The sequence below is a fragment of the Amyelois transitella genome, chromosome 23 (assembly GCF_032362555.1).
Source record: "Amyelois transitella isolate CPQ chromosome 23, ilAmyTran1.1, whole genome shotgun sequence".
Lineage (NCBI taxonomy): Eukaryota > Metazoa > Arthropoda > Insecta > Lepidoptera > Pyralidae > Amyelois > Amyelois transitella.
Window position 1 is genome coordinate 5,736,318 of NC_083526.1, and position 27,356 is coordinate 5,763,673.

Here is a 27,356-nt window from a genome sequence, read left to right on the forward strand (position 1 = left end):
AGATCAGTCAAGGCCGTCTTGTTATATGGACAGAGTAGACTCAGGCATACAAAGTGCCGATTCTTAGCCTCAGACTATGGCTGGAATGTGAACGCAGCCTAAAAATGAAAGTAATGGAACGCAGCCTGTGTGACGTCATGGACTTTTTTGCGATAGTGATGTAAATTGCTAATGATTTAATGTCGATAGTCGTAATAATGAAGTTGATCATGTGATCTCGATTTACGATTGGCAATTGAAAATATAGTTATAAGAAAGTAATAACGCATTAGATAAATGACAGATCAAAGTTACTAAATCCAAATATTCATTTAAAACGTTGTCATTGTTTTTAACATAATAAAAAATACTTCTGAGACGTCCTAACTAACAGAATGAATATTATTAAGAAGCTAAAAGCACGACTTGTGCATGTAATATTCTTTAAAAAGACTCATTGGTGAGTAGACAGGCATAAAAAATTTAATATTTTTAGCGGAGCTTTGTAGTTATATAACGAGAACATAAATATATAAGAGACAAATTACACTGATTGAGTTAGCCTCGAAGTTCGAAACTTGTGTTACGAGATACAAACTCAACGATACTATATTATATTACAGAAAAAGTTTTTTTTTCTCAACATGGCCCTGGCCGGGATTCGAACCCGGGACCTCCGGTATCACAGACAAGCGTACTTCTGCTGAGCCACAGAGGCCGTCAACATATTTCAACATCTACAAAAAAAGAGCCATAAATTAGACTTAAAATGTTAGAAAAACTTTCATAGAAAAAGAAATTATAAATATTTATATGAATATTTGCTAACATAGATGAAGGATAAAGAAAAAACACCTAACCTACTTTCTACATATTTCATATTATTACAATAAAATAATTTGTAAACTTGGCCAATCAGTTTGCCTTGTATATAAAGTGTTTATATTTAGTGTATGACCTAATCTAGTCATTATTAAATTAAATTCAATTTTGTATGTTTTATAAACCTAAGTATTAATCGAAACAAACCAATCAGTATTATATAAGCTTTAAAATTTTGTAAACTTAAGGTTTTCAAATAAAAATTGAGTTAACTGTTGAAAACAGTTTTTTTTCTTTTTAACCTTTTGTAAGCTAACCTTATGCGTGCTTTTTCATACGCCAGATTGGCTTTTGTCCAGTTTTTTGTTTAATGCTGGTTTCAGGGTGACTCTGGCGAGATGCGCTGTTGACTAGCGCGTGGACTTTTAAACCTCGTGGTTGGCCGGTGGAGTTCTAAGTATAAAATGAGTAGCGATGTACAGGCGCTTCAGTACCATTGGCCAACGGCGCGCGTTGTATAAACAGCGCTCGTAACTAGAAATGGGGCTACTCGTTACTATGGAATCTAGTGTTATTGTAAGAGCACGCAAGTTGTCGGCGCTGATAAAACGCATGACTGAAACCAGCCTCACAGTTCCGTCAATCAAATCTTTTATGCACAAAATTCTCTACCAGTCTTCCAGTTGACCAAACAAATAAATAGTGTAGATAACTGTAACTAAAAGAAAGTTACAATAAAATCAATATACATATGTAATTGGGTCTGTGAATAAACCTTTTGATGTATCGATTATAATGTTTATAATAGAATCTGTTACATTACTATTTTTAAATAATAGAATCGATTTTACATATACTGGACGTATCGATATTTATTTTTTGAGTGGCAACATTATTTCTGTTTGACACATCATAATTTCTCCGATAATTCATGGTAAACGAGAATTATTTTAGCGTTTTTTTGTTCTATAAAGGGATTACCAGTGCTTCATAATAATTGAATTGGTATTATAGATAAATATATTTCATCTCACGTCGTCCGAACCGTCGTGGGACACGTAAATCAACAGATATACGTTTTGAAAGTTTAACATCGCGTACATATTATTTCAAGTCGAACTTATTATCGAATTCTTGGCGAAAATGACTGAAAGTTCACCTGACGAACCTAGTTCCAAACGAAATGATTTTATTTGCGGTGTTGTTGAAGGTAATCATTGCGGTAGAAGTTGGATTTTGTAGGTTTTTTCGTGCTTAGAGTATATATATGAGTATGCTGCAAATAAGTTGATCTGGAGTGAATGACCCTTCCTTCTATTGCAGGCTTTTACGGTCGACCGTGGACAACTGAACAGCGAAAGGATTTATTCCAAAAGTAAGTCGCAAATGTAGCATATTATCATCTAAATACTTGGGAGTGTTATCTCATTATGAAAAAACTACTGTATTAATCTTATTTGGAATAGTTACCAAAATATAAATATGTTTGTTGGTATATTTATTTAAAATAATGTAGTATTTATATTTTTCTGTTTGTATTTATTTGGTACCTTTGTATCTGGTGTATGTAACCCTTCTTATCAAGTTTCCATTATGTAGAATCTCTGTTGGGTAGACTACATACATAGAAAATTTTAGGATGGGTTTGGTGACAGACAGATGTCTATCTGTCAATACCCACAATGTACTGCACAAAAGCAAGACATAACTACAAGTGAAATAAATCTTAAAAGGTTAAGTGGTTTGATTTGTTGATTTATTATTAACATCAACAGTCATTCTTACATCTCACACTACAGTTGTATAATGTTATAATACATCTCTGACCGAAAAAGTTGCAAACTTTTATACTATATTACATCTTCATATGAATGAAGAATAAAACATGTTCTACATATAATTATGTTTTACACTTTTCTCATAAAATATATTTACACTTACACAAGATATTTATTGCAAATGAATATCCGAGATATGTCTAACAGAATAAATGACTGTTTTCTTTAGATTGAAAAAATGGGGCATGGATATGTATGTGTATGCTCCGAAGGACGATTACAAGCATCGGGCATACTGGCGAGAGTTGTATACGGTGGAGGAGGCGGAGCATCTCACGTCTCTTATTTCGGCCGCAAAGGATCAGGGAATCATCTTCTGTTATGCATTGTCTCCGGGACTTGATATCACATACAGCAGTCAGAAGGAGATAACGACCCTGAAACGGAAGTTGGAACAGGTTTGTATTTTTATTTAAGACTAAGGAATGAAGATTAACCACAGAATAAAAAAAGCATCTGGCTTAGTCTCTGCTACATACCTCTTTTGAGAGGAGCCCAGTCCTGTTTAGTATTATAGTAAGTCTTCAATTAAAATGTAATCTACTTTAAAATAAAAAATATTCATTCTATTTCACTATGGTTTATTTTTTCATGTTGCCTATTGCATCTTCAGCTTAGAATGTGTTGCTTATGTTGTAATATGGGGTCCTACATACTTGAGCTTATTTGAGATAATAAAATTTGTAGTCTACTATAGATCTCTTTCTTTGATTAGTTGTCAAGCCACAATTCAGTGAATAGAATAGAATATATATGATTTATTTCCAAAATTGGATACAAGGTATCACTTTTTGACGTCATGTGATTGTTGTGCTGGCAAAATATCCTTATATTATAAATGCAAAAGTTTGTGTGTGTGTTTGTTACGCAAAATCTACTGGACAGATTTTCATGAAATTTGGTACAATAGGTAAAATATAGGGTACTTCTTATCCCTGAATTCCCACAATGTACTGCACAAAAGCAAGACACAAAATCGAATCCCCCGGGGTGCAGCTAGTTTACATTGAGATCAGTATATATTCCCCTGTTCCAGGTGTCTCAATTTGGCTGCACATGTTTCGCCCTACTGTTTGATGACATCGAGCCCGAGATGAGTGAAGCGGACAAACAGATATTCCAGAGTTTTGCTCATGCACAAGTAAGGGAATTACTTTACACACATTACCACTGATATTCATATTGATTGAACAGAATTATGTTTATAAACTAAACCTTACAAAATGTAACAGTGGGACAAAACCACAAGAATAAAACTGAATAGAATAAAATAGAATAGATTTATTTTCAAAATTGGATACAAGGTATCACTTATTGACGTCACATCACTTAAATCTAATTATAACTACTACCGCTTCCAAAGCGCATGTGTAGAAGAAGCGGCGGAACAAACTACACTGCAGCATTTTCATCAAACGTCTATATACAAATATAGATCTCTTAAATCTAAATCATGGACGAATGCACATTGTCTACATTAAAAAACATGAATGAATGTAGATTTATTATTATAGATTCATCATCGGTCATCCAGCTAAGCTTTTTCAAAGTATAAAAGATAAAATGATAATATATTTTTATGGCATAAAGATTACTAGCTATTGCGCGCGATTTGATCGCCTTAAAAGTTCTCTGAAAAGGTTGATAAATATGAAAAAAACCGCATTCAAATCGGAGCAATAGTTTTCGCGTTTTGTGAGTACAAACATAGAATAGAATAGATTTATTTTCAAAATTGGATACAAGGTATCACCTATTGACGACACATCACTTAAATCTAATTATAACTACTATATCTATATATATAATCTATATATATAATCATACTGATAGGTAGACACAAAAATTCTAAATATCATATTATTGGCTTCCGTTATTCTTATAGGCACATCACCCGTATCAATATTTTGGTAACATCACACAAATGCAGTCTTTAAATTGTTCTTCCTTCGTAAATATACCTATATATCTATCAAAACTGTTCATCATCCAGGTGTCTGTGACCAACGAGATCCACCAGCACCTCGGCTGCCCCCGGTTCCTGATCTGCCCGACGCAGTACTGCTCCACCCGGGCGGTGCCAACCGTCACCAGCTCCGAGTACCTCAACACGCTGGGCACCAAGCTGTCGCAGCAGATCGACATCATGTGGACAGGTATGGGACTTTCAATCGCGCCTCTCCGTTGTGCCGTGTGGTTCCAGGAACTTTGAAATAGGATCACTCTATTTCCCATAGATGTGGATCTATATCATATGGACCCGTGTGTACTTTTCTTCATCTCTTCGTTGTACCGTGTGGTTCCCAACACTTAAGAAGTGGGAAGTTAAGAAGGACCAGTGCGTGTCTTTCCCATGGATGTCGTTAAAGGCGACTAAGGGCTCAGTACAATCCAAAGGTTCGATCGAAGCCCGTACGCTCGTAAGATAAGAAGTGATAGGCTAATAAACATGGAACACAACACCACACAACTTGTCTCTATTTTAATTTATATGTATGTATGTATTTTAAAGTTAAATATGATCCAATCCAAATTAAAAAAAGTTTATAATTATTTCCGTGTGGTTTATAGCAGAGAGCAGAAAGCAAAGGAAACATTCAGGAGTTTTATATAGTGACAGGTCGCAAGGGCATCGGCTAAAAATCCCAAGTTTATTGGTCTATCCTTCAGTCGCCTTTAACGACATCCATTAGAAAGAGATGGAGCGGTCCTATTCTTAGGTTCTGGGAACCACACGCAATTTTTCAAGAAAAACATACTAATAAAACAAAATCTCAACTTGTACCGCTAACTGTAGTATAAACAAACATATGACATACAAATATATGTATTTCGATCTTATGGCGCGCGAAGTTTTCCATTATTTAGTCATCGACTTGTCATTTGTAGTACTATGACGTCATCGGAGGTCATTGTAACTTGTATAAGGAATGTTTGTTACGTAATGTTAAGTCTACCTCAGTATTATGTACAAGCTGTCGCACGCGACTAGGTTCGCTTTAAATCTTTTATACATACATACATACATATGGTCACGTCCATATCCCTTGCGGGGTAGACAGAGCCAACAGTCTTGAAAAAACTGAATGGCCTCATTCAGCTATTTGGCTTAACGATAGAATTGAGATTCAACTAGTAACAGGTTGCTAGCCCATCGCCTAAAAAAGAATCCCAAGCTCGCAAGCCTATCCCTTCAATCTATAATAATTTAAAATTATTATCATATTCCAATATCAAAGCTATGTTACAGCAAATTTTCGTTGAGAATCCGTTTTGTAGTTTTTGCTTAAAAGAGTAACAAACATATACATACATCTACATAGCCTCACAAACTTTTGCAAATATAATGCGAAAGTTTGTAAGTTTGTTGTTTTAGTACAATTGGTAGGATTAATATATCCATAATGTAGTATCGTATTAGAAATAGAGAACAATTGTATGTGTGTGTTTGTGAAGTTTTCACACAAAAACTAATGGGCTGAACTATGTTTTTGATTATAATCGCCATAGAAACAGACAAAACGTTCAGGAATAAAATTGGACTACTTTTTTCTCTTGATCTTTGCCAGTTTTCAGGGCTCTGTCTACCCCGCAAAGGATATAGACGTGATTATATGTATGTTTGTTACTAAGCCTGTGCTGTCTATCCGTTTGTCTTGTAAACTTGTTGTGTTTCTTATAAACCGTGATAGCTAGAAAGCTGAAATCCGCTCGAGTCCGACTCGCTAATTGACTGGTTATTTTTTGTATAAATTAAAACCAATGCAAAGCCGTTTTGAAGTTTATACATACATACATAAAATCACGCCTCTTTCCCGGAGGGGTAGGCAGAGACTACCTCTCTCCACTTGCCACGATCTCTGCATACTTCCTTCGCTTCATCCACATTCATAATTCTCTTCATACAAGCTCGGCGGTTTCGGGATAAGTTTATATAAAACAAAAAAAATAAATTGTTACAGGTCCCAAGGTAATATCGAAGACACTGACATCGGAATGCATAGAGGAGATAACACAAGTATTGCGCAGGCCTCCGGTCATCTGGGACAACCTTCACGCCAACGATTACGACCAGAAGAGGATATTCCTAGGTGAGTCGCTATGATGACCAGACATCGGAATAGGTAGATTGATTTTAAGTACTTGCATCATGAATTACCAAAGAAAGCATAGAATAGAATAGAATAGATTAATTTTCAAAATTGGATACAAGGTATCACTTATTGACGTCACATCACTTAAATCTAATTATACTACTACTACCGCTTCCAAAGCGCATGTGTATAAGAAGCGGCGGAACAAACTACACTGCAGCATTTTCACCGGACGTCAATGTACAAATATAGATCTCTTAAATCTAAATCATTGACGAATACACATTGTCTACATTAAAAAACATGAATATATCATATCCATAACATGGATAAGCCTCTTTTCCGGGATTCCATTTCAGTAGTTGTCCGCGGGTAATATAGGACTACAATTAACGTGAACGAAGTCGGGGGAAAACAGCTACCACTAATATGTTCTTCATCCATCACTTGTAAAAATTCCGGAAAAATCTTAATAATTTACAAATCCCGCAATCCCGGAGGCATGTCCATATTAATATATACGTTTCAGTTCAATGACCCCAATTCAATCTACCTATTCCGATCTCTGATGATGACACAGTGTCGGTAGTTAAACCTATATACATACAAACATAACATACATACAGAGCGTCGGTAGTCGAACCGGCCACGTGCTTGGTTAAAATGCGTGATATGCATAAAGGCACAGGTTCGAATCCCACGTGGTCGGCCTTTTACCAATGATTATTTTCAAAGTTACGTACATTTATCTGAATACTAACCTATGCTCTTACGGTGAGGGAAAACATCGTGAGGAAACCTGCACATTCAGGATACTGAATGTGTAACCGTGGATCCAATACGGGTTAGGTTTACCTGCAAATGTTGCGGAGGTCAGATTATAGTCGTTTCGTGTAAAAACCTGACTGACTGAGTCAGGGTCATGGTCAAGGGCTTACCCCGGGCTCCTCTCCAGAGAGGTGAGGATGCAACCGGCAGTAAAGCCAGGTGGAAGAAGAAGACATACGTACGATTTATTTCTTTTATTACTATGTAATATTACTTGCATGTGCAATATAATAAAGATATTACAAACCGCCGAGCTTGCATGAAAAGAGTTATGAATGTGGATGAAGCAAAGGAAGTATGCAGGGATCGTGGCAAGTGGAAAGAGGTAGTCTCTGCCTACCCCTCCGGGAAAGAGGCGTGATTTTATGTATGTATCTCTACTAATATTATAAAGCTGAAGAGTTTGTTTGTTTGTTTGTTTGAACGCGCTAATCTGAGGAACTACTGGTTCGAATTGAAAAATTCTTTTTGCGTTGAATAGAGCATTTATCGGGGAAGGCTTTAGGCTATATTACATCATGCTGCTCAACTTTAGGGAGCAAATAAGTAATGGAAAATGTGAAAAAAAAAACGGGGACAATTATTCATCCTTGAGGGCTTTAATGATGCCCAAAATAACTATTCCACGCGGACAAAGTCGCGGGCACAGCTAGTGTATGTATATTACAAACAAACAGATTTTTATTAACGACGATTTATTTTTTAACAGGTCCATACTGCGGCCGTTCCCCGGAACTGATCCCGCTACTCCGCGGCGTCCTGACCAATCCTAACTGCGAGTACAATGCGAACATGATCCCGATATGGACACTAGCCCATTGGGCCAGCTGTAGTCTTGACGCGCCTACTCATAGTGAGTAGTCTTTTATAGTTAATAATATATATATATATATATGGGACAATTTACACTGATTAAGTCTGAAATAATTGCACCTTGGTGATTAAAAATAAAATAACAAAGCTTCAAATCGAACTCAATCAAGAAACTTGAAGGAGGAAAGAAAACTCATACATACAAACATACATAATCACGTCTATATCCCTTGTGTAGTTAGAGCCAACAGTCTTGAAAATACAGATAGGCCACGTTCAGCTGTTTGACTTAATAATAGAATTGATATTCAAATAGTGATTGACTAGTCCATCGTCTTATGAGCCTCGCTCTTAGTCGCCTTTTACGACATCACACATACGATAAGAGATGGGTGCTCATAATAGTCTGAAATATTAAGTTCAATCTCTATGGCCTCTACTCCAGGAACTTTTTTGTTGCTTTTCAAATAAGATGCAAAAATGCTTTTTGCTTTGACAATTAATTTTTCCAGTCATAGTCGTTAAAAAGATTCAGCGCAGGTTGATAAAATAGTGTTTGCTCTTTATTATAAATATGTATTGATTATACTTGCACTAGTGCTAAAAGATGGCGCTTAACGTTACAGACTGTAGTCGGTAAAACAGAACCTATATCTATTTCAGTTGAAGCTGTATCGTGGGATATCAAGCTGGAACGAGAGAGCGAACAAGGAGTGGTGGACGATGAAGCACCGGTCCCGCTCGGAAAACATGTCTATCATCATAGACAAGCACTCAGGTAAACATTTTTTTTTATTTCAGTCTGCGATTAACAATTGTATTATTAAGCCTAACAGTTGAACGCGGCCTGTCAGTCTTTTAAGTCTGTGCAGGATGTAGACGTGATTATATGAATGATGAATTAACAGATGAGAGAAAACTAAAAATAGTCCTCTATTATGATGCAAATTATATTCCGGATTTTGTAAGATAGATTATGGTAATCCCTGTCTTATTTTTTATCATAATAAAATTCCGCATCGCAGTAGTTGACATTGTTGACACAATATTTTTTCACTCTGTATCTCTATGCTTTAAATTCAGATGTAAAGGATAAAATTACACACACAAATATCACGTCTTTTTCTATGATTCAGTATTAGTGAGGTTCCCCTAAAAAGGTTGCGCAGGTCAGGTTGGAGTTGCTTCATGTTGAAACCTGACTTACCCAATCCACGGTCATGGTCACAAATGGGCCCAGTAGTCTCTTCAGATCCGGAAATATCACTAGGAGGAGGACGTTATCACGTCTTTTTCCTTTTCAGGGTAGACAGGGCTTAAGGTCGCGTTTAGCTAGAAGAGGTAAAATAAGTCAGTTAACCGATTGACTGCTCATTTTTTGTTTACGATTTTACAGACAAGCAATCATCGAATGGCTTCCAGAATTTTCGATACCGAAAGCAGCTCAAGGACCTGTTACTAAACCACAGACTACCATTACAGGTAACATACATTTTATCAAAAAATATAAATTATAAACTTTGATGATTTACTATTTTACTACATAGATCGATACACGCATTAGCCTGAAATGCAACTAAATGACAAAACTTGTCGTTGTACAAATTCTTCTTGATATTTAAAATTTAATTGATCATGCGTTAAATTCAAATTTCAAAATGAATATTTCTTTAGGTTTCACAACATTGGTTGACGTCAAAAAAATTACTTAAAACTAATTTTACTGCATTTCCAAAGCCTCAGTGCAGAAGAAGGGGCAACAAACTGCACTGCAGCATTCTTCAATAACGTCAACTTCACAATTATCTAAACTTTGTGTAGGGATAGAAATGTGAACGAAAGAATAAATTGTTATGATTAATCTTTACATGCTTCGTTTCAATCAATTATGTAAATCAACGTGTTTCATAGTTTTTTTTATTCTTTTTTTCCCCCAGTACCACCCGTGCCGATAATACCGATCATGCCGTCGGTCAATACTTGCATGTCTCTCATGACTGCGACCAGCAACACTTCCACAACGAGCACCGCCGAGCCCCGCGCCATATCGGCCATACCTTGTGTGAATACCTCACAGTTACAAGCTTTTGCCGATGTCTGCTCGTGTTCCGCCACTCCCGATAGACCTATATTGTCTACAACTGTTACTGTAAGTTAAACATAGACGCCATATTTGGAGATTTCAGTGAGACATAGTTACTGGAGGACCAAATATGCTACCTTGTGGGACACCATTTCTCTAAATGCGTGAATATTTGAATATCGTACAGTTACAAGCTTTTGCCGATGTCTGCTCATGTTCCGCCACTCCCGATAGACCTATATTGTCTACAACTGTTACTGTAAGTTAAACATAGACGCCGTATTTGGAGATTTCAGTGAGATATAGTTACTGGAGGACCAAATATGCTACCTTGTGGGACAACATTCTCTAAATGCGTGTATATTTGAATATCGTACAGTTACAAGCTTTTGCCGATGTCTGCTCGTGTTCCGCCACTCCCGATAGGCCTATATTGTCTACAACTGTTACTGTAAGTTAAACATAGACGCCATATTTGGAGATTTCAGTGAGATATAGTTACTGATGGACCCAATATGCTACCTTGTGGGACAACATTCTCTAAATGCGTGTATATTTGAATATCGTACAGTTACATGCTTTTGCCGATGTCTGCTCATGTTCCGCCACCCCCGATAGGCCTATATTGTCTACAACTGTTACTGTAAGTTAAACATAGACGCCATATTTGGAGATTTCAGTGAGACTTAGTTACTGGAGGACCAAATATGCTACCTTGTGGGACAACATTCTCTAAATGCGTGAATATTTGAATATCTCACAGTAAGCTTTTGCCGATGTCTGCTCATGTTCCGCCACTCCCGATAGACCTATATTGTCTACAACTGTTACTGTAAGTTAAACAAAGACGCCGTATTTGGAGATTTTAGAGACACATAGTTACTGGAGGACCAAATATGCTACCTTGTGGGACAACATTCTCTAAATGCGTGAATATTTGAATACCTCACAGTTACAATCTTTTGCCGATGTCTGCTCGTGTTCCGCCACCCCCGATAGGCCTATATTGTCTACAACTGTTACTGTAAGTTAAACATAGACGCCGTATTTGGAGATTTCAGTGAGACATTGTTACTGGAGGACCAAATATGCTACCTTGTGGGACACCATTTCTCTAAATGCGTGAATATTTGAATATCGTACAGTTACAAGCTTTTGCCGATGTCTGCTCATGTTCCGCCACTCCCGATAGGCCTATATTGTCTACAACTGTTACTGTAAGTTAAACATAGACGCCATATTTGGAGATTTTAGTGACACATAGTTACTGGAGGACCAAAAATGCTACCTTGTGAGACAACATTTCTCTAAATGCGTGAATGTTTGAATATTGTACAGTTACAAGCTTTTACCGATGTCTGCGTGTGTTGCGTCGAAAACTCTTACTGTAAGTATTAAAGGGCCAAACATACTACATATATTAAGTAATGGTGGACCAAATATGCTACCTTGCGGGACATCAGTAAGTATTAGAGGGCCAAATAGCTTGCGGCATACAATAAAGAGAGCGGCGAATCAACACAATTGTTGGCAATGAATTGTTGAATAAATTCTCACGGCTAGAGGAACAAGTATGAAACCCTGTGTGACGCCATTTTTTACTAACGACAATCAACAGAAATAACAGTTTTTAGTTAAATCCTTTCTAATAACTACATGATCAAGTATACCTCCTTGCCTAACACCATTCATTTTCTTGCGTGAATATCTTAATTCTAATATTTTTTATTTTTTAATAAAGGGCCGAATATGCTACCTTTTGGAAAACTCAACTTCTAAATAACTGATAAGTAATTGAGTACCAAATTACGATTCTGGTCGACTTGTGTTATAAGTAATATTTGCTCTATTTATCTGGAGAGTGCCCGGGGTGCGACTTTTTCCATGATTCTAGAGTGGTTGAGTCAGGTTTTTACATAAAGCGACTCCTACCTCACCATCCTTTGCAAGGGAACTACAATCTGTCTTTCATTAGGATGTTATAATAATTCAAATAAAATTGTATCCATTCTAAACTGAAATTCCTTTCACAGGTATCACCAATAGAAAACTTCAACCCAGTTCCGAATCCAGTGATGAATTCACTAGTTTCACCGACTAAAGTCATTCTCAACGAATCCATTCCCAACCCCATCATACCAATGGCCAGCTCCAACATTTCCTTACCATCAGAGATACCAGTATCAACATTACCCGTTCCAATACTCGGTATAAAGGCTTTGGAGGACAACGGAGATAAGGCTGACCAAAACATGGTGGAGAAGATTGATGAAACTCTATCTAATGATTCGGTTCTAGAAAGCACGTCTTTTATTGAAGAACTGAAGAAGGATAAGGAGGAATCGGATAATATTATAGTTGATGAGGAAACTGTTGATCAGCCGAGGAATGGGGATATGAGTATTGGTGGTGAGTAATTCTTTCATATACATACTAATATAAGGAATAGGCTTATGGGCTATGGATTAGGCAATCTGTCACTATTTGAATCTCAATTCTATCATTAAGCCAAACAGCTGAACGTGGCCTTTCAGTCTTTTCAAGACTGTTGGCTCTGTTTACCCCGCAAAGTATATAGACGTTATTATATTTATGTATATTGCAATCTGCTTTGAAAAGCAGTAACCTGTACTGCTTTTTCCCTCGCATAATGTATTATGATTTTTCCGTACTCCATACTATATGTATACAAAATTTCATGAAGACTGGTCTCCTGAAGAGATAACAAACAAATATATAAACAGATCTCTTGAAAAAGAATGCATTTGTTACATCTACATATCACATGTGCCTTATGATTAAAAAAAAATGCAAAAAGAACCTGGTCTAGTGGAATAGAATAGATATATCTACAAAATGAATACACTTTGTATCTTCAAAATGAATATCACTTATAATTATTGAAGTTAGCATTCCTTTAGTCTTACGACATAGTAAGACTATTGTTTACAAACTACAGAAATTTCTCTAGAAATAAGTAGTGCCCTTGTTCTAATTTTCTCTTTAGTTTAAGTTCTGTTCTTTTTTTTTTCTTTTGATGCACATAAATTAATAAGTAGTGTGTCTATCGCTCATTCTTCCAGTCAACAAAAAGGTCAATTTTCAGGGCTTTGAATAAGTAAATATATTCTTCCACAGACACGCCATTAACGTTAAGCCCGAGCCGTGCGGCGGAGACAGAGCCTCTTGACGTAGACCCCGTCTCAGCGACAGAGGACGCCACTGACGATGTCGTTATGAACGACGGCATGAGCGAGGTAACTGTAACTAAGGCAAGGAAGCATGATCAAAGAAAGCTGGGATGGTATCAAAAAAAAAATTAGAATGTAATAAAAAAAAATAATTTAGTTAGTAGTTCCATTCATAGTGAGCAAAGCGATGATAAATTAAACCTCAAAGACAGGTAATCAATATGGGAATGAATTAATGATTTATTAAGATTAATCAACAGCGTACGTACTATGGTAAATTGTAAGAAGTGGGGAAACCTCGCCGAGTATGTAGTATGTGTTCTACATGTAATAGCATTTGAAAGAGATATTTACCTGGGGTAGCAGCCTGTACAAACTTACATACAGCAATATGTTATTAAAAAAAAATACTGGCAAAAAAAAACAAATTATGTGTTTAATTAGAAGGAATTAACAACATGTAAATTATTAATAAGGCGTGTAAAGTAGTTAACGCAATGACCATCATTTTCAGTGTAGTGTAGCGGTGAAAAGGTTCAAGATTTTTCACATAAGTTTATTATAACAAAATTTAATTATTGTCATGTTCTTTCAGAACGGTTCTATGCAAGTTGAGCCGAGTAATAGTCCGCTCAGCACGGACATGATGGTGGAACCGGTTGAAACCACGGAAGCAACCGACGAGTGAGTATACCATTTATTAGCTTTTTGTCCAGGTTTCGTGTACTCTTTTTCTGTGATGTTTAAATGTTTAACGTGTATATGACAAAAATTAAGATTTTAGTTTCAGTAATATTTTTTCCCTATATATTATAAATTAATAATGAGCAGTTTGTACTTACACCCAGCAGACGAGATGACAAATACAGATAAAAAATGAAATGATTCTTATTTAATAAATTAAATTAATTATTGAAAGTCGGGGCCATGTAGTTTCCATAATAAAAAAGAATAGGACCACTCCATCTCTTTTCCATGGATGTCGTAAAAGGCGACTAAGGGATAGGCTTATAAACTTAAGATTCTCCTTTAACGCGATGGGCTAGCAACCTGTCACTTTTTGAATCTCAATTCTATCATTTAGCCTAACAGATGAACGTGGCCTATCAGTCTTCCAAGACTGCTGGCTCTCCACTAGGAATATAGATGTCAATATATTTATGAATTAAAAGTCACCTTACAAACTTTTTCCACAGTACCTTTTCCTACACTTTTCCTATAAATATTTGTCGCTTTACAAACATAAATGTTTTATCCCGCAGGCCAGTGGAGATCGAACCAGTCCTAGAACCAGAATCGGCGGACCCGAACGCGTTAACCGCCGAGGACCTAGTGTTGCTGTGCGACGCGTTCTACCTGCCCTTCGAGCACGGCTCGCGTGGGCTCCGGCTGCTCACCGACTTCCACTGGCTGGTCACCAGGGCCGCCAACCTGCTGCCCAGGCCACACAAACCTCAGGAGGTGAGGAAAGAAATAGACCTAGAATCGACTACACCCAGTAACGCGTAAGATGCGAAACAAACAGATGAATGAATTCGTCGGTGTAATTGGCGACATGAATAGCTCAGTTTGTAACGCTGTTGACCTGGCAAGACAAAATGCGTTGGTTCGAGTCTTAGTCCAGGCGGAATTTTTTCATTCGATCATTAAGTTTGTTAGTTGAAATAGACCCAGAATTAGGGATAAAATAAAACCCCCCCACACCCAACAATGGAGTAACCGGCCAACCTGTTGGTTTAGACCTCGCAAACCTCAAGAGGAATAAATTGTAAAACCTTTACGTATCGTATTGTATTTATAGTATCTACGACGAGGAGAAGAAAAAAAAAGGAGAATTATTGACATGGCAAAATGTAGGTTTTGGTAAGTGGGGTATATATCCAAACTTCAACATATAAATAAGGTTCAATTTTCATAATTTCATCTTTATTCAATTGTTTCCCCGGTTGATTACCCAGTGAGAAGATTTATCCATATCTTTATTTATTCGTAGTTCGTTGTATCAAAAAATATACTCGTAATTTGTAAATCTCTTTAACCTTTATCGTTAAGCTCTTATAAGGCCTTGCCAACTTTCTAACTAATAAAAAAATATGTATTCCAGAAGATGTAATTACAGGAATAGAAAAGGGTATGTTAAGATGGTTTGGTCATGTGGAGAGGATGAATGAAAGCAGGTTGACTAAGCAGATATACAAGGAGAGTGTGGAAGGAAAGGTCGGGGTGGGAAGACCTAGACGAACGTATCTTGATCAAATTAAGGACGTCCTGGCAAAGGGTCAGGTCAAGAGTACATCCGAAACCGCCAAGCTTTCATGAAGAGAGTTATGAATGTGGATGAAGCGAAGGAAATATGCGGAGATCGTGGCAAGTGGAAAGATGTAGTCTCTGTCCACGCCTCCGGGAAAGAGGCGTGATTTTATGTATTATGTATGTATGTATTCCAGACTAGCGAATGGCGCCGTCGTCGCAGCCGCTTCGCGTGGTGGACGTGTCGCGCGCGGCGTTTGACGCGCCGGATTATAAACGCTCCCAACAAGGAGCTGACCGCCGAGCTGCTGCCCTACGTGTGGGAGCTGTGCGCGGTCCTAGCTCTGCTGGACGCCGTGCTGAGGTGGCTGGGTCAGTCTTCTTTATATTACTGGTCTAGAGACTTGGTTATATTTAGCTGTACATGTCATAAAAAGCGTTTGACGCGCCGGATTATAAACGCCCCCAACAAGGAGCTGACCGCCGAGCTGCTGCCCTACGTGTGGGAGCTGTGCGCGGTTCTAGCTCTGCTGGACGCCGTGCTGAGGTGGCTGGGTCAGTCTTCTTTATATTACTGGTCTAAAGATTTGGTTATATTTAGCTGTACATGTCATAAAAAGCGTTTGACGCGCCGGATTATAAACGCTCCCAACAAGGAGCTGACCGCCGAGTTGCTGCCCTACGTGTGGGAGCTGTGCGCGGTTCTAGCTCTGCTGGACGCCGTGCTGAGGTGGCTGGGTCAGTCTTCTTTATATTACTGGTCTAGAGACTTGGTTATATTTAGCTATAATTGTCATGAAAAGCGTTTGACGCGCCGGATTATAAACGCTCCCAACAAGGATAGCTCCTTGTTGGCTAAGTAAGTCTTCTTTATATTACTTGTCTAAAGACTTCGTTATATATAAAGATATAGATATAGTGGAATATAAGTCGTTTTATGGGCGGTTTATAAGACGGATAATAAACGTTCCTGAAAAAGGAAATATGTATGGGAGATACGTGTGGGAGCTGGGTAAATCTGTATTAGGATTTTGGAAGCCAAATGACATAAACGGAACCTTTACAGATTCATCATGTCGCCCATATGTTTTAGCCATTTATTCCAAGTAAATACGTATTATAAAAGTTGAAATTTGGAAGTAGTATTTAAAAAAAAAAAAACGCTACTAAATTAAATAAGATTTTGAAATATGTTTACTAATAAAAATGCTTTGTTTCAGAATTGGGCAAGTTTCCATCTAACGTAGCGTCGAATCTGCAAGGCACTTATACGTGTAAGTTTTCTAAAAAATCTATATAAATTCTTACTCTATTCGTTGGTATCAAAAATTTACAAATTGTGTTTATGAGGTCTACATTACATGTGAAAAAATCAAGTTTGTAAGTCAACACGATTTCAAGATATAATAGTTGACAAAGCATATTTTGTAATAGCAATATAATAATATATAATAATTCTGAAGATATGTATTGCAGCAAGTTTAAGGCCGAAGTTTCAAGTTTCGTCATATCTTTATATATAAGTTGTCTTTAACCTTAGCATGCTAAGTTGAAACAATGTATAGTAAGCTATCCTTTTTATGTTCATGCACTGTACAGTATATCCCTTGTTATTGAATAAACTATAATGAATGCACTCATTAATGAAGAGAACTGTACACTATGTCCCCGGTTATTGAATAAACTTTAATTGATTCAGTAATTAATGAAGTCGTAGAAGGCGACTAATGGATATGTTTACAAACTTGGCATTCTTTTTTAAGACGATGGGCTAGCAAACTATCACTTACTTACGTTTTATTTTAAATAGCTGAACGTGGCCTTTCTCCTTTTCAAGACTGTTGTCTCTGTCTACCACACAAGGGATATAGACGTGACCATATGTACGTATGTATGTATTAATGAAGACAATTTGCGCGCCCCTCGGGCAGGGTTCTCCAAGGGCTGGCGGGAGGCGTTCGAGAGCGGCGCGCAGGAGCCGTGGGTGTTCCGCGGCGGGCTGGCGGCCGACCTGCGGCGGCTGGTGCCCGTGGACGGCGCGGCCGAGGCGCTCCGCCCCCTCGGCGCGTGCGCGCTGCCGCTCACGCCGCGCCCGTACGCGCCGCCCGACGAGGCCGCGGTCAGTGACTCTGTCATTATTTAGGGGTTTCCTAAGGACTAGAATTGAAATTCAATTCAAATTCATAATATTTATCGTTTCCCAAGGACTAGAATTCAAATTCAAAATATTTATTAGGATAGGATATATAGGATACTTCATGTCGCTTAATAATTGTCAAAACGTATGGTTTAACAACATTGGTTGACGTCAAATAAATTACTTAAAACTAAGTTTGCTGCCGCTTCCAAGGCGTCAGTGCAGAAGAAACGGTAACAAACTGCACTACAGCATTTTCTTAATTCATACATACATACATACATATGGTCGCGTCTATATCCCTTGCGGGGTAGACGGAGACAACAGTCTTGAAAAGACTGAATGGCCACGTTCAGTTCAGTTCAGACTTAATGATAGAATTGAGATACAAATAGTGACAGGTTGCTAGTCCATCGCCTAAAAAAGAATCCCAAGTTTGTAAGGTTCAGCTACAGTTATATTTGTTTCAGTGCCGTGTGGTTCCCGGCACCAATACAAAAAAGAATAGGACCACTCCATCTCTTTCCCATGGATGTCGTAAAAGGCGACTAAGGGGTAGGCCTATAAACTTGGGATTCTGCTTTTAGGCGATGGGCTAGCAACCTGTCACTATTTGAATCCTATCTTAAAGCCAAATAGCTGAACGTGGCCTATCAGTCTTTAAAAGACTGTAGGCTCTGTCTACCCCGCAAGGGATATAGACGTGATTATATGTATGTATGTATGTATAATATTTGTTTCAGGTTTGCGAAGTGTGCCACAAAACGTGTCGCGACGGCTCAGACTGTAGCGATTTGTTCCCTAGCGATTTGCAGTCGTTGCCGGCTGATAGGTATGTAATAAAACGTACATACAAACACATTTAGACAAACATTTAGATATTTTAATATGGCGCGATACGTGAATGTAGGAGTAGGATAGCAAGATATTATTATGAAAAAAAAAATGAAAAAGAATTTATTCAGTAATTACGGAATCTTTAGGGTGTAGGTTTGTTGTTGGAGCCTACTTTTAAGCATATAAATGTCTGTGTCAGCAGACTCCGCTCTTTTATATCGCTAGGTCATGAATGTACTGAAAATTTGTGTGATTAGTATGTTAAATTTCTAAACTTTTGTGTGTACTTTTATAGCGTGACGATTAAAGTCGGAAGTACACACACAAGGACACGACTCTATTGATTCTTAAAGAATAGCATTTGAGACTTTCTTAATTTTTTTTATTTTTTATTTTACTTTAATGCCTACCCTTCTACCATACCAGTATAAAAAGTGTAAAGAGAAAACAAACAAATTGGTATGTGAACGATTGTTAGTAGAGAAAACAGATGATTGATTAAAATTAAAAAGAAGAGATTTGATGGGAATTTTCTCTAATGCAAAATACAAAAACTTTCACAGATTTGGAGAATGAAACATATTCGTTCATTCACAAGAGATCACTCAATATTGCAAATGATCTAAAAAATTTTACCCAAAATATGACTTTTCAAATTAGTGGTTCCACACCTACATATTGCAATTGATCTAAAAATCGTTGCCTAAAATATGACTTTTGAAATAAGTACCCAAAATATAACTTTCCAGACTAGTAGTCCCGTTCCTGACTCTAACGCCAGAACTATGTATGGTGATAGAAGAAGATGATGACTGTGTGCATCGGGACGGCGAAGATGACGGCGAGTCGCCCCACGAGAGCGAACCCAGAGTTAATGGTACGTTTTAGTATTATTATATTGATAGATAGATGGAAAACCCTTACAAATATAAACACATATTGTCACGACTGATAGACCACGTTCAGCTCTTTGGCCTTAATGATAGAATTGAGATTCAAATAGTGACAGGTTGCTAGCCTACCACCTAAACGATGATTACCTATTTTAGAGTGATCGCATATGTAATATTTCTATTTCACATCAAATTGTCATAATTGACGTACTTATAACTGTAAGTTTTGACTATACGCGATGATTTACGGTTCCATTTTTTTTTCAGGTATAAAACCTCAAATAGTGGGATACGCGTGTGCGGCTTTGAACAGCAAAGAGTTTTACAAGAAACAGGAGCTAGCCTGGATTCCAGAGATGTGTAGGAAGTACCCGGAGGAGCTCATCGAGAGGGAAGACCTTAGTCCTGCAGCAAAGGTGAGTGTGGACTTTTAGCGGAAGCGAAGATTTGGGCTCGACCGCCACTTAAGGAAAGATCTTCCGCCAGGCTGGTGTGACGCTTGGGGTACCGCGCGACAGACGATGTTGGATCGGAGGTTGTATTTATGCTTTTGCTTGCGCGATTTAGGATACGCACTGTTATTGGCTGATGTCGTCAAGTGATGGCCTGTGGTGTAGAGATGTCCCCACAGACTAACATGAAATGACTGTTTCGACTCGATTTGAGTACAGAGTAAATAAAGATAACACTTTTTGAGTCGATAACGACTCTGCTACATATATTTATTACGCATTTAAAGCAACCCCGATCGTAGTCTCCATCGATGTAGACACAGACTTGAATGGGAGACCGCAAGTAGCATAAAAAACATCTCAATCTCCTCCATGATTTGGATCCCATGTTAAACTGTTGATATCGACTGTCACCACATGATAGTAGTAACGCCACGTCAGATGTCTTTAGGTCTGTCTTTGGGTCGCAATCTCGTAAGACGGTATTTCCAATAAATACGAACAGCGGTATCAGAGTTATACCAAATCTGGACTGTGATAGATCAAATACGGTTTCAATCCTGCAAAAGTTGTGGAGAAATAAGTCTCAGGAGTCGTTTTGTATAAAAACCTGACTCACCCAACACAGGATTCATGGTCAAAGGTTCCGGACCCCTCCAGAGTGATGAACATGCAATCGGGACAAAATACAGAAGGAAGAAGAAGACCACATCTGGACTGAGTCCTAGTCTGAAGCCCAAATCATATTGTTCCAGGACTGCATCCGCCACTTCCACCAGTTCAGCTCGCTAGAGCGCGCCCCAGACAGCGTGACCCGCAGCCACCCGGCGCTGCTGACGTGCTGCGTGCTCAGCGCCGCGCTGCGCGACCACACGGCCAGCGCCCGGCTGCTGCAGAGCGTGCTGGCCGCGCTCAAGGCCCACGGTCAGTGTGTCAGTGTGTCTCTAGCGGCCCCGCAGTCACCGGCGCTGCTGACGTGCTGCGTGCTCAGCGCCGCGCTGCGCGACCACACGGCCAGCGCCCGGCTGCTGCAGAGCGTGCTGGCCGCGCTCAAGGCCCACGGTCAGTGTGTCAGTGTGTCTCTAGCGGCCCCGCAGTCACCGGCGCTGCTGACGTGCTGCGTGCTCAGCGCCGCGCTGCGCGACCACACGGCCAGCGCCCGGCTGCTGCAGAGCGTGCTGGCCGCGCTCAAGGCCCACGGTCAGTGTGTCAGTGTGTCTCTAGCGGCCCCGCAGTCACCGGCGCTGCTGACGTGCTGCGTGCTCAGCGCCGCGCTGCGCGACCACACGGCCAGCGCCCGGCTGCTGCAGAGCGTGCTGGCCGCGCTCAAGGCCCACGGTCAGTGTGTCAGTGTGTCTCTAGCGGCCCCGCAGTCACCGGCGCTGCTGACGTGCTGCGTGCTCAGCGCCGCGCTGCGCGACCACACGGCCAGCGCCCGGCTGCTGCAGAGCGTGCTGGCCGCGCTCAAGGCCCACGGTCAGTGTGTCAGTGTGTCTCTAGCGGCCCCGCAGTCACCGGCGCTGCTGACGTGCTGCGTGCTCAGCGCCGCGCTGCGCGACCACACGGCCAGCGCCCGGCTGCTGCAGAGCGTGCTGGCCGCGCTCAAGGCCCACGGTCAGTGTGTCAGTGTGTCTCTAGCGGCCCCGCAGTCACCGGCGCTGCTGACGTGCTGCGTGCTCAGCGCCGCGCTGCGCGACCACACGGCCAGCGCCCGGCTGCTGCAGAGCGTGCTGGCCGCGCTCAAGGCCCACGGTCAGTGTGTCAGTGTGTCTCTAGCGGCCCCGCAGTCACCGGCGCTGCTGACGTGCTGCGTGCTCAGCGCCGCGCTGCGCGACCACACGGCCAGCGCCCGGCTGCTGCAGAGCGTGCTGGCCGCGCTCAAGGCCCACGGTCAGTGTGTCAGTGTGTCTCTAGCGGCCCCGCAGTCACCGGCGCTGCTGACGTGCTGCGTGCTCAGCACATGAATACATACATATATATAGCTGAAGGTCGTACCCGTAAAGCCGACCAGCTAACCTGTCTTAAGATTTTCAGAGGGCAACCGCGATCAGGCATACAGGCATCCGAATAAAAGACTTTAATGAGCAGCTTCATATCCATTATTCTGACTGATGTATTAGTTTGATTGTTTACAGTGATTTGACCAGTATATAATATAGTTACACGACAGCTTTCGTAGTTAACGTAAATTCTCTTTTTTCTCGCAACGATGATAATTTCCATAAAAAGTAGTAATTCTAAAAGTCTTTTCTATCTCTGTGTCAAATTTCATATATTTTTTTTGTGTTTATTCTATACAATATATTATAAACATTTCGTTTAAGTATATTTATAAATTAAAACCTTCATTTACAGGTGCAAGCGGCGTTCACGCGTGTATAAACGAAACCGACATGTACCTACACCAGTTCTATAGCAAACTGGGTTTCGTTGAACTTCACCGCGACTCGGGAAAGGTTTACCTGGCCAGAGCCTTCTAGCCCAGAAGGGTAAGAAGGGCCTACACTAGAAGGGCTAGGTAGTTAGGCCACTGTTTTAAAAGCCCTTAATCGGCTGATTAAAAAGTTAACATAAAATATCTAGGAAAGGTTTTCATAGAGTTCGGAATAATATAAGATTAAAGAAGTGGTAGGTATATAGTTTTGTCAGTCAGTTTGAAAAAATTAAAGACCTACCTAAGTAAGATAAAATCCCTTTAGCAACTGCTTACATATAACACCATATAATTTTAAATAAGTGATATTGCCGCGTGGATTCCAGCATTTTAGAATAAAATCACCATGTTTTTCCCATGGATGTAATAAAAGGCAACTAAGGGATAGGCTCATAAACTTGGAATTCTTTATCAGTTGCGACACCATTTTCAGGCATCTTAATTCAGAGATTAATTTTTTACGGCTTTACAATTGGTAAAACAATGTGCGCAAAACGACGACATATCATTCTTTTAGTTTAACATGAAATTTGTCATTTCTATTGTTTTATATTATTCCGATTTCTATGGGCTTATACTTAGAAAAAGACCAGAAACATTTGAGTACTTGCAATCGTAAGACATCACTTTTCACAATCTTAAGAAAGAGAAAGTTTTTTATTTGTTGTGATCATTTAATCAGTAGAATTTTGCACATTAATATAAATAAAATAGTTACAACATGTTTACCACCAACATATATACATATAACACGTCTTTATCGCTCACGGGGTAGGCGGTGTTTTCAACTTACATATAAAAACGTTCTGGCAAAAAGTCAGGTCAAGATTAACCGAAGATTTTGCATGAAAATTATTATGAATGTGGATGAAGCGAAAGAAGTGTGCAGGGATAGTGGAAAGATAGATCGTAGTTTATCCTTCGGGAAAGAGATGTGATTTTATGTATCTAAAAAAATCGTTATTTTAATGACGATTACGTTTTTGTGATGAACTCATCACAAAAACAAAATTGAATCAGCAAATAGGACTTTTGATGTAACTTTTTGTGTAACAAGAAAAAATATATTCCGTAGATTTCTACGCATTTAGACTAAAATTTGATATAACTTAGGTATCTAATTGTATAAGATAGGCATATTTTCTATGCTTGTACAGTTTGTGAATGAATTTTTTGTAAAATCTGTCATATTGTTTTTATGTACAACCATTTTATTGTTTATTACGCTTATTAGTTCTGTAAAAATGTAATTCTAATCACAAAATCATAGACAACACAGACAATCCCTCCAAAAGTTGAAAATATTGAGAGAGAAATGAATTAGGACGCTTAAATTCCGTTTCAAACAGGGAGTCGTGTGTGTAAAACATATATGGCACCAACACTCTCTTCCATCTTTACGTGATCCCAGTTGCACCCTCAGCCATTGTGCTTCGGGGCCTGATGTCTGCAATGGCATCCATACTATTAGCGAATATTATAAACTACTAAGAATGAGGAAAACTGTAGTATAATCCGTTTCAAAAAAGATTAACGAATCTAAAATGGCGTCATGTTTTTTTTTCCAAAACTGTCATTTCTACAAAACTTGCAGTGACAGATCGTAACGTAAAAAAGTGTAAATTTAAAATATTTCTTTAATATAATATTTAAAAAAATTATTTCTGTACATTAAATATATTTACATAAAAACAATATTAAGTCAATGAAGAAACAAAATAATTTGAAAAAATAACTATAATCACCACGCGAAACAAACATTTTACGAAACAAACAAATAGCTGTTTTTCATGCAGTACCACCGTATGTGTAAGTAAAGGCGGCAATACTGTGCAAGTGAGAGGGCATGATTTTTGCAGCTATTTTAGATTCGTTTATTTATTGAAATTGAAACGGGCCATTATTCGTTCGGTACTCAATACAAACTGTCAAAAGATATTTCATTGAGACATTTGTTTGTTGCAGAGTTGACCATCTAGTAAACTATAACACAAACAGTGTGTTTTTGTAAACTGTATTGTTTATTCAAGGAATTGTGTGAAAATGTTGTGTATGCAAAAATAAAATTTAATTGTTGTTCGTGTTGTAATTGAACTAGTGAAAATAAGAATGTGACTAGGATTAGACGTTTTTTCATGTATTTTCTTTAAAAAAAAGTGATATTGATTTTCAAATGGCGTTTTTGCCTTGACACTTTTTGATCTTAACATAGTACAGTATTAACTCCTTTTTCTATTTTAATGATATATGAAGCTATTTACTGTCAAAAATTTTAAAAAATTTCTACAAAATTTGGCAAAGAATATTTTTTTTATAAACGTGTGAGATAATGAATTAGTATAAGCAAGCGTGTCAACTGTTGGCTTATCCTATGTATCGCACAGTATAAAGTGTTATTTTTTTTTTACAGTAGTCAATTTTTCTGAGCATGTTTAGTTCATAATACTGATAAAATTTTATGATATCTCTAAAGATCTCTTAATTTTTTGTCATTCAATAAAAGTTAAGAGAAATTCGGAATTTTTTAGTTTCTATACTATTAAAAATATCTGAAGTACTCTTATTTGCACATCATGTTACAAACTTGTTTTGAAAATTTGTGCTCACTAAACCACTCTGTATATTTCAAAGGTTTCGTTAAAAATCTTATAAACATAATAGTGAATGTATATAATATTTAAGAAAAAAAAGCCACTAAATAGTGTTTGAAAAAAAAATGTAAGTAAAAGTAAGTATAATATTTATATCAAAACACAATTACTGATTTGCGGGGCGAATATCGTGGGTTGGAAGACGCCTAGTCAAACATTTGTTTAGAGGAGGCAAGACTGAAGAACGTGAATGACGGTATCTTGTGATAACTAATATAATATAACAAGAGATAGCGGTACTTTTGGCTAGTACATTAGTTTGATTACCAACCAATGTTATTACGGCAAGGGGAAAATATCGTGAGGAAACCAGCACATTCATACAACTGTATGTGTAACCAAGATTCAATATGGGTTAGTTTTCCCTGTAAAGGTTGCGGAGGTCAGACGGGAGTCATCCATTTTATTTTGATTACGGATTCGGTTTCCTCCTCCGCTATTACCGAAAGTACGTTAATCTCTTAGTCTATAAAAGGTGAAGGGACCGCTTATTGAAATTTGAAAATAATCTTAACTGAAGTGTAGTTAAGGATTTTTTTTTTGTTTAAAATGTATACTACGCTATAATTTTTTTAATATTTAATAGGTTTACACGTGATGGTGGCAAATATCTTTATACACATTGGAATATTGCACTGTGAAAAACTAACTTTTAAAAGAAATTTTGTCGGAAAGGTAACTTAACGTTTTTTCATTTTTTTTTCATATGAAAATTTTATATTAAAAGCAGCGTAGTTTAGCATAATTTAAGTCATGAAGATTTGCATTAATTATGAAGGTTCACATGCATTTTGATGGGACCCCTTATAAGCAAGCTTCTAAAAAAAACTGATTTATCAACTTGCAGACATTTTGTCACGTCTGCATTTCTGACTGGGTAGACAGTGCCTCGAGTTAAATACTGAGATCACGTTTAGTTATTACCATACTAGTTTTTATGCATACTTATACTTACAAACTCCAATTTAGTATGAACTTTATTGTAACGGTGTATCATTTATAGAAATAATATAATGATAAGACTACCATAAATGTATATCAAGCGAATCAAATTAAATTCGTTGGTGATTGAATAAAAACCATTAATTTACGTTTACTTCCCTTTTTTTTAAAGTCATATCTGGTTCCTTTAGTAATTATAAGATTTTGTATTTTTTATTAAAAAATACTCGTAATACCGTTAAGGGAATTATTATTTTGCACAATTATTGCATTTCATAATTAATGCTTTGTTTATGTTTAAGATAGCGTCGTGCTATGTTTTAATAAAATTATTGTATTTACAGTATTTATTATGTTGCTAAGAAGTTATGTTATAATTTCATTTTTAATATCAGCTTGTCAACTTTGGACCTCTTTTATTAGAAACCTTATTAAAAATAATGGCGTTTTAATAACATTGATTCCCCCGCGTAAAAGAGAAGTATGAAAAATGGAAGCATATGACTTGAGAGATAAATTTTATCAAAGTATAAATGAAGGGGTGCTATAATATTTGGCGTCGGATTTACACTTAGTAAATTTCACTTTGAACCTAAATGGAGCATTTTTGCCTGTTTAAAAGAAAGCAGTCTGGTTTTTGTCCGCAATATTAATAATATCTGTTTTAAATCAATGTTCTGTTTTAAATCAATGTCTGAACTTAATTACTGATCGATATCATTCCTAATTAAATACTTATCTATGCTATTTTTGCTATCGTAAACCAACAAACATACATTTGAAATGTAAAAAAATAGGGCTTTCATTTTTACGAGAGATTTTTCATTATAAATTATGCCACTTAAAAATATGACTATGTAATAATCATTATCGATAAATGATATATTCTGTAATCGTTGTAAATTTATTTTTGTCTGTATTTGTAATTTTAACATGGCGCCGATCATCCAGGAATCAATAAAACTAATAAACTACAAAAGAATGCATTTTATTTCTTTTTTCTATGTTATTAGAGTTCACGAACAGTATATCGCCTCTCTCTCTATCTATATCAATAAAGCAAAAAGTAAACGTTACAACGTTGCTGGTAAGCAAGCAACAATAAAATAACA

General features: G+C 37.8%; 1 protein-coding gene across 2 annotated transcripts; it reads left to right on the forward strand.

Moving 5' to 3' along the window:
- Nucleotides 1-1,691: 1,691 nt before the first annotated feature.
- On the forward strand, nucleotides 1,692-27,211 carry LOC106130756 (protein O-GlcNAcase). Of its 2 annotated transcripts, none has more exons than XM_060950981.1 (22): nucleotides 1,692-1,735; nucleotides 2,125-2,176; nucleotides 2,809-3,037; nucleotides 3,676-3,780; nucleotides 4,633-4,795; nucleotides 6,602-6,730; nucleotides 8,271-8,414; nucleotides 9,038-9,152; nucleotides 9,771-9,856; nucleotides 10,312-10,523; nucleotides 12,491-12,866; nucleotides 13,596-13,714; nucleotides 14,244-14,332; nucleotides 14,911-15,109; nucleotides 16,096-16,270; nucleotides 17,119-17,172; nucleotides 17,830-18,017; nucleotides 18,779-18,867; nucleotides 19,622-19,749; nucleotides 20,033-20,181; nucleotides 20,973-22,107; nucleotides 22,573-27,211. In XM_060950981.1, the coding sequence occupies exons 3-22, from the start codon at nucleotides 2,825-2,827 to the stop codon at nucleotides 22,695-22,697; spliced, it is 3,993 nt and encodes a 1,330-aa protein (XP_060806964.1). In that variant the 5' UTR covers nucleotides 1,692-1,735; nucleotides 2,125-2,176; nucleotides 2,809-2,824; the 3' UTR covers nucleotides 22,698-27,211. The 2 variants fall into 2 exon arrangements, with proteins under 2 accessions (XP_060806964.1, XP_060806963.1); XM_060950980.1 differs by having other exon boundaries at nucleotides 1,714-2,011.
- The last annotated feature ends 145 nt before the right edge of the window (nucleotides 27,212-27,356 follow it).

Excerpts from the sequence above, each read along its gene's own strand:
- LOC106130756 (XM_060950980.1), top strand. The coding sequence starts at position 1,945 with ATGACTGAAAGTTCACCTGACGAACCTAGTTCCAAACGAAATGATTTT. Across the intron at positions 9,857-10,311 it reads ACCACAGACTACCATTACAG|TACCACCCGTGCCGATAATA; the intron begins GTAACATACATT and ends TTTTTCCCCCAG. Across the intron at positions 19,750-20,032 it reads GAGCGAACCCAGAGTTAATG|GTATAAAACCTCAAATAGTG; the intron begins GTACGTTTTAGT and ends TTTTTTTTTCAG.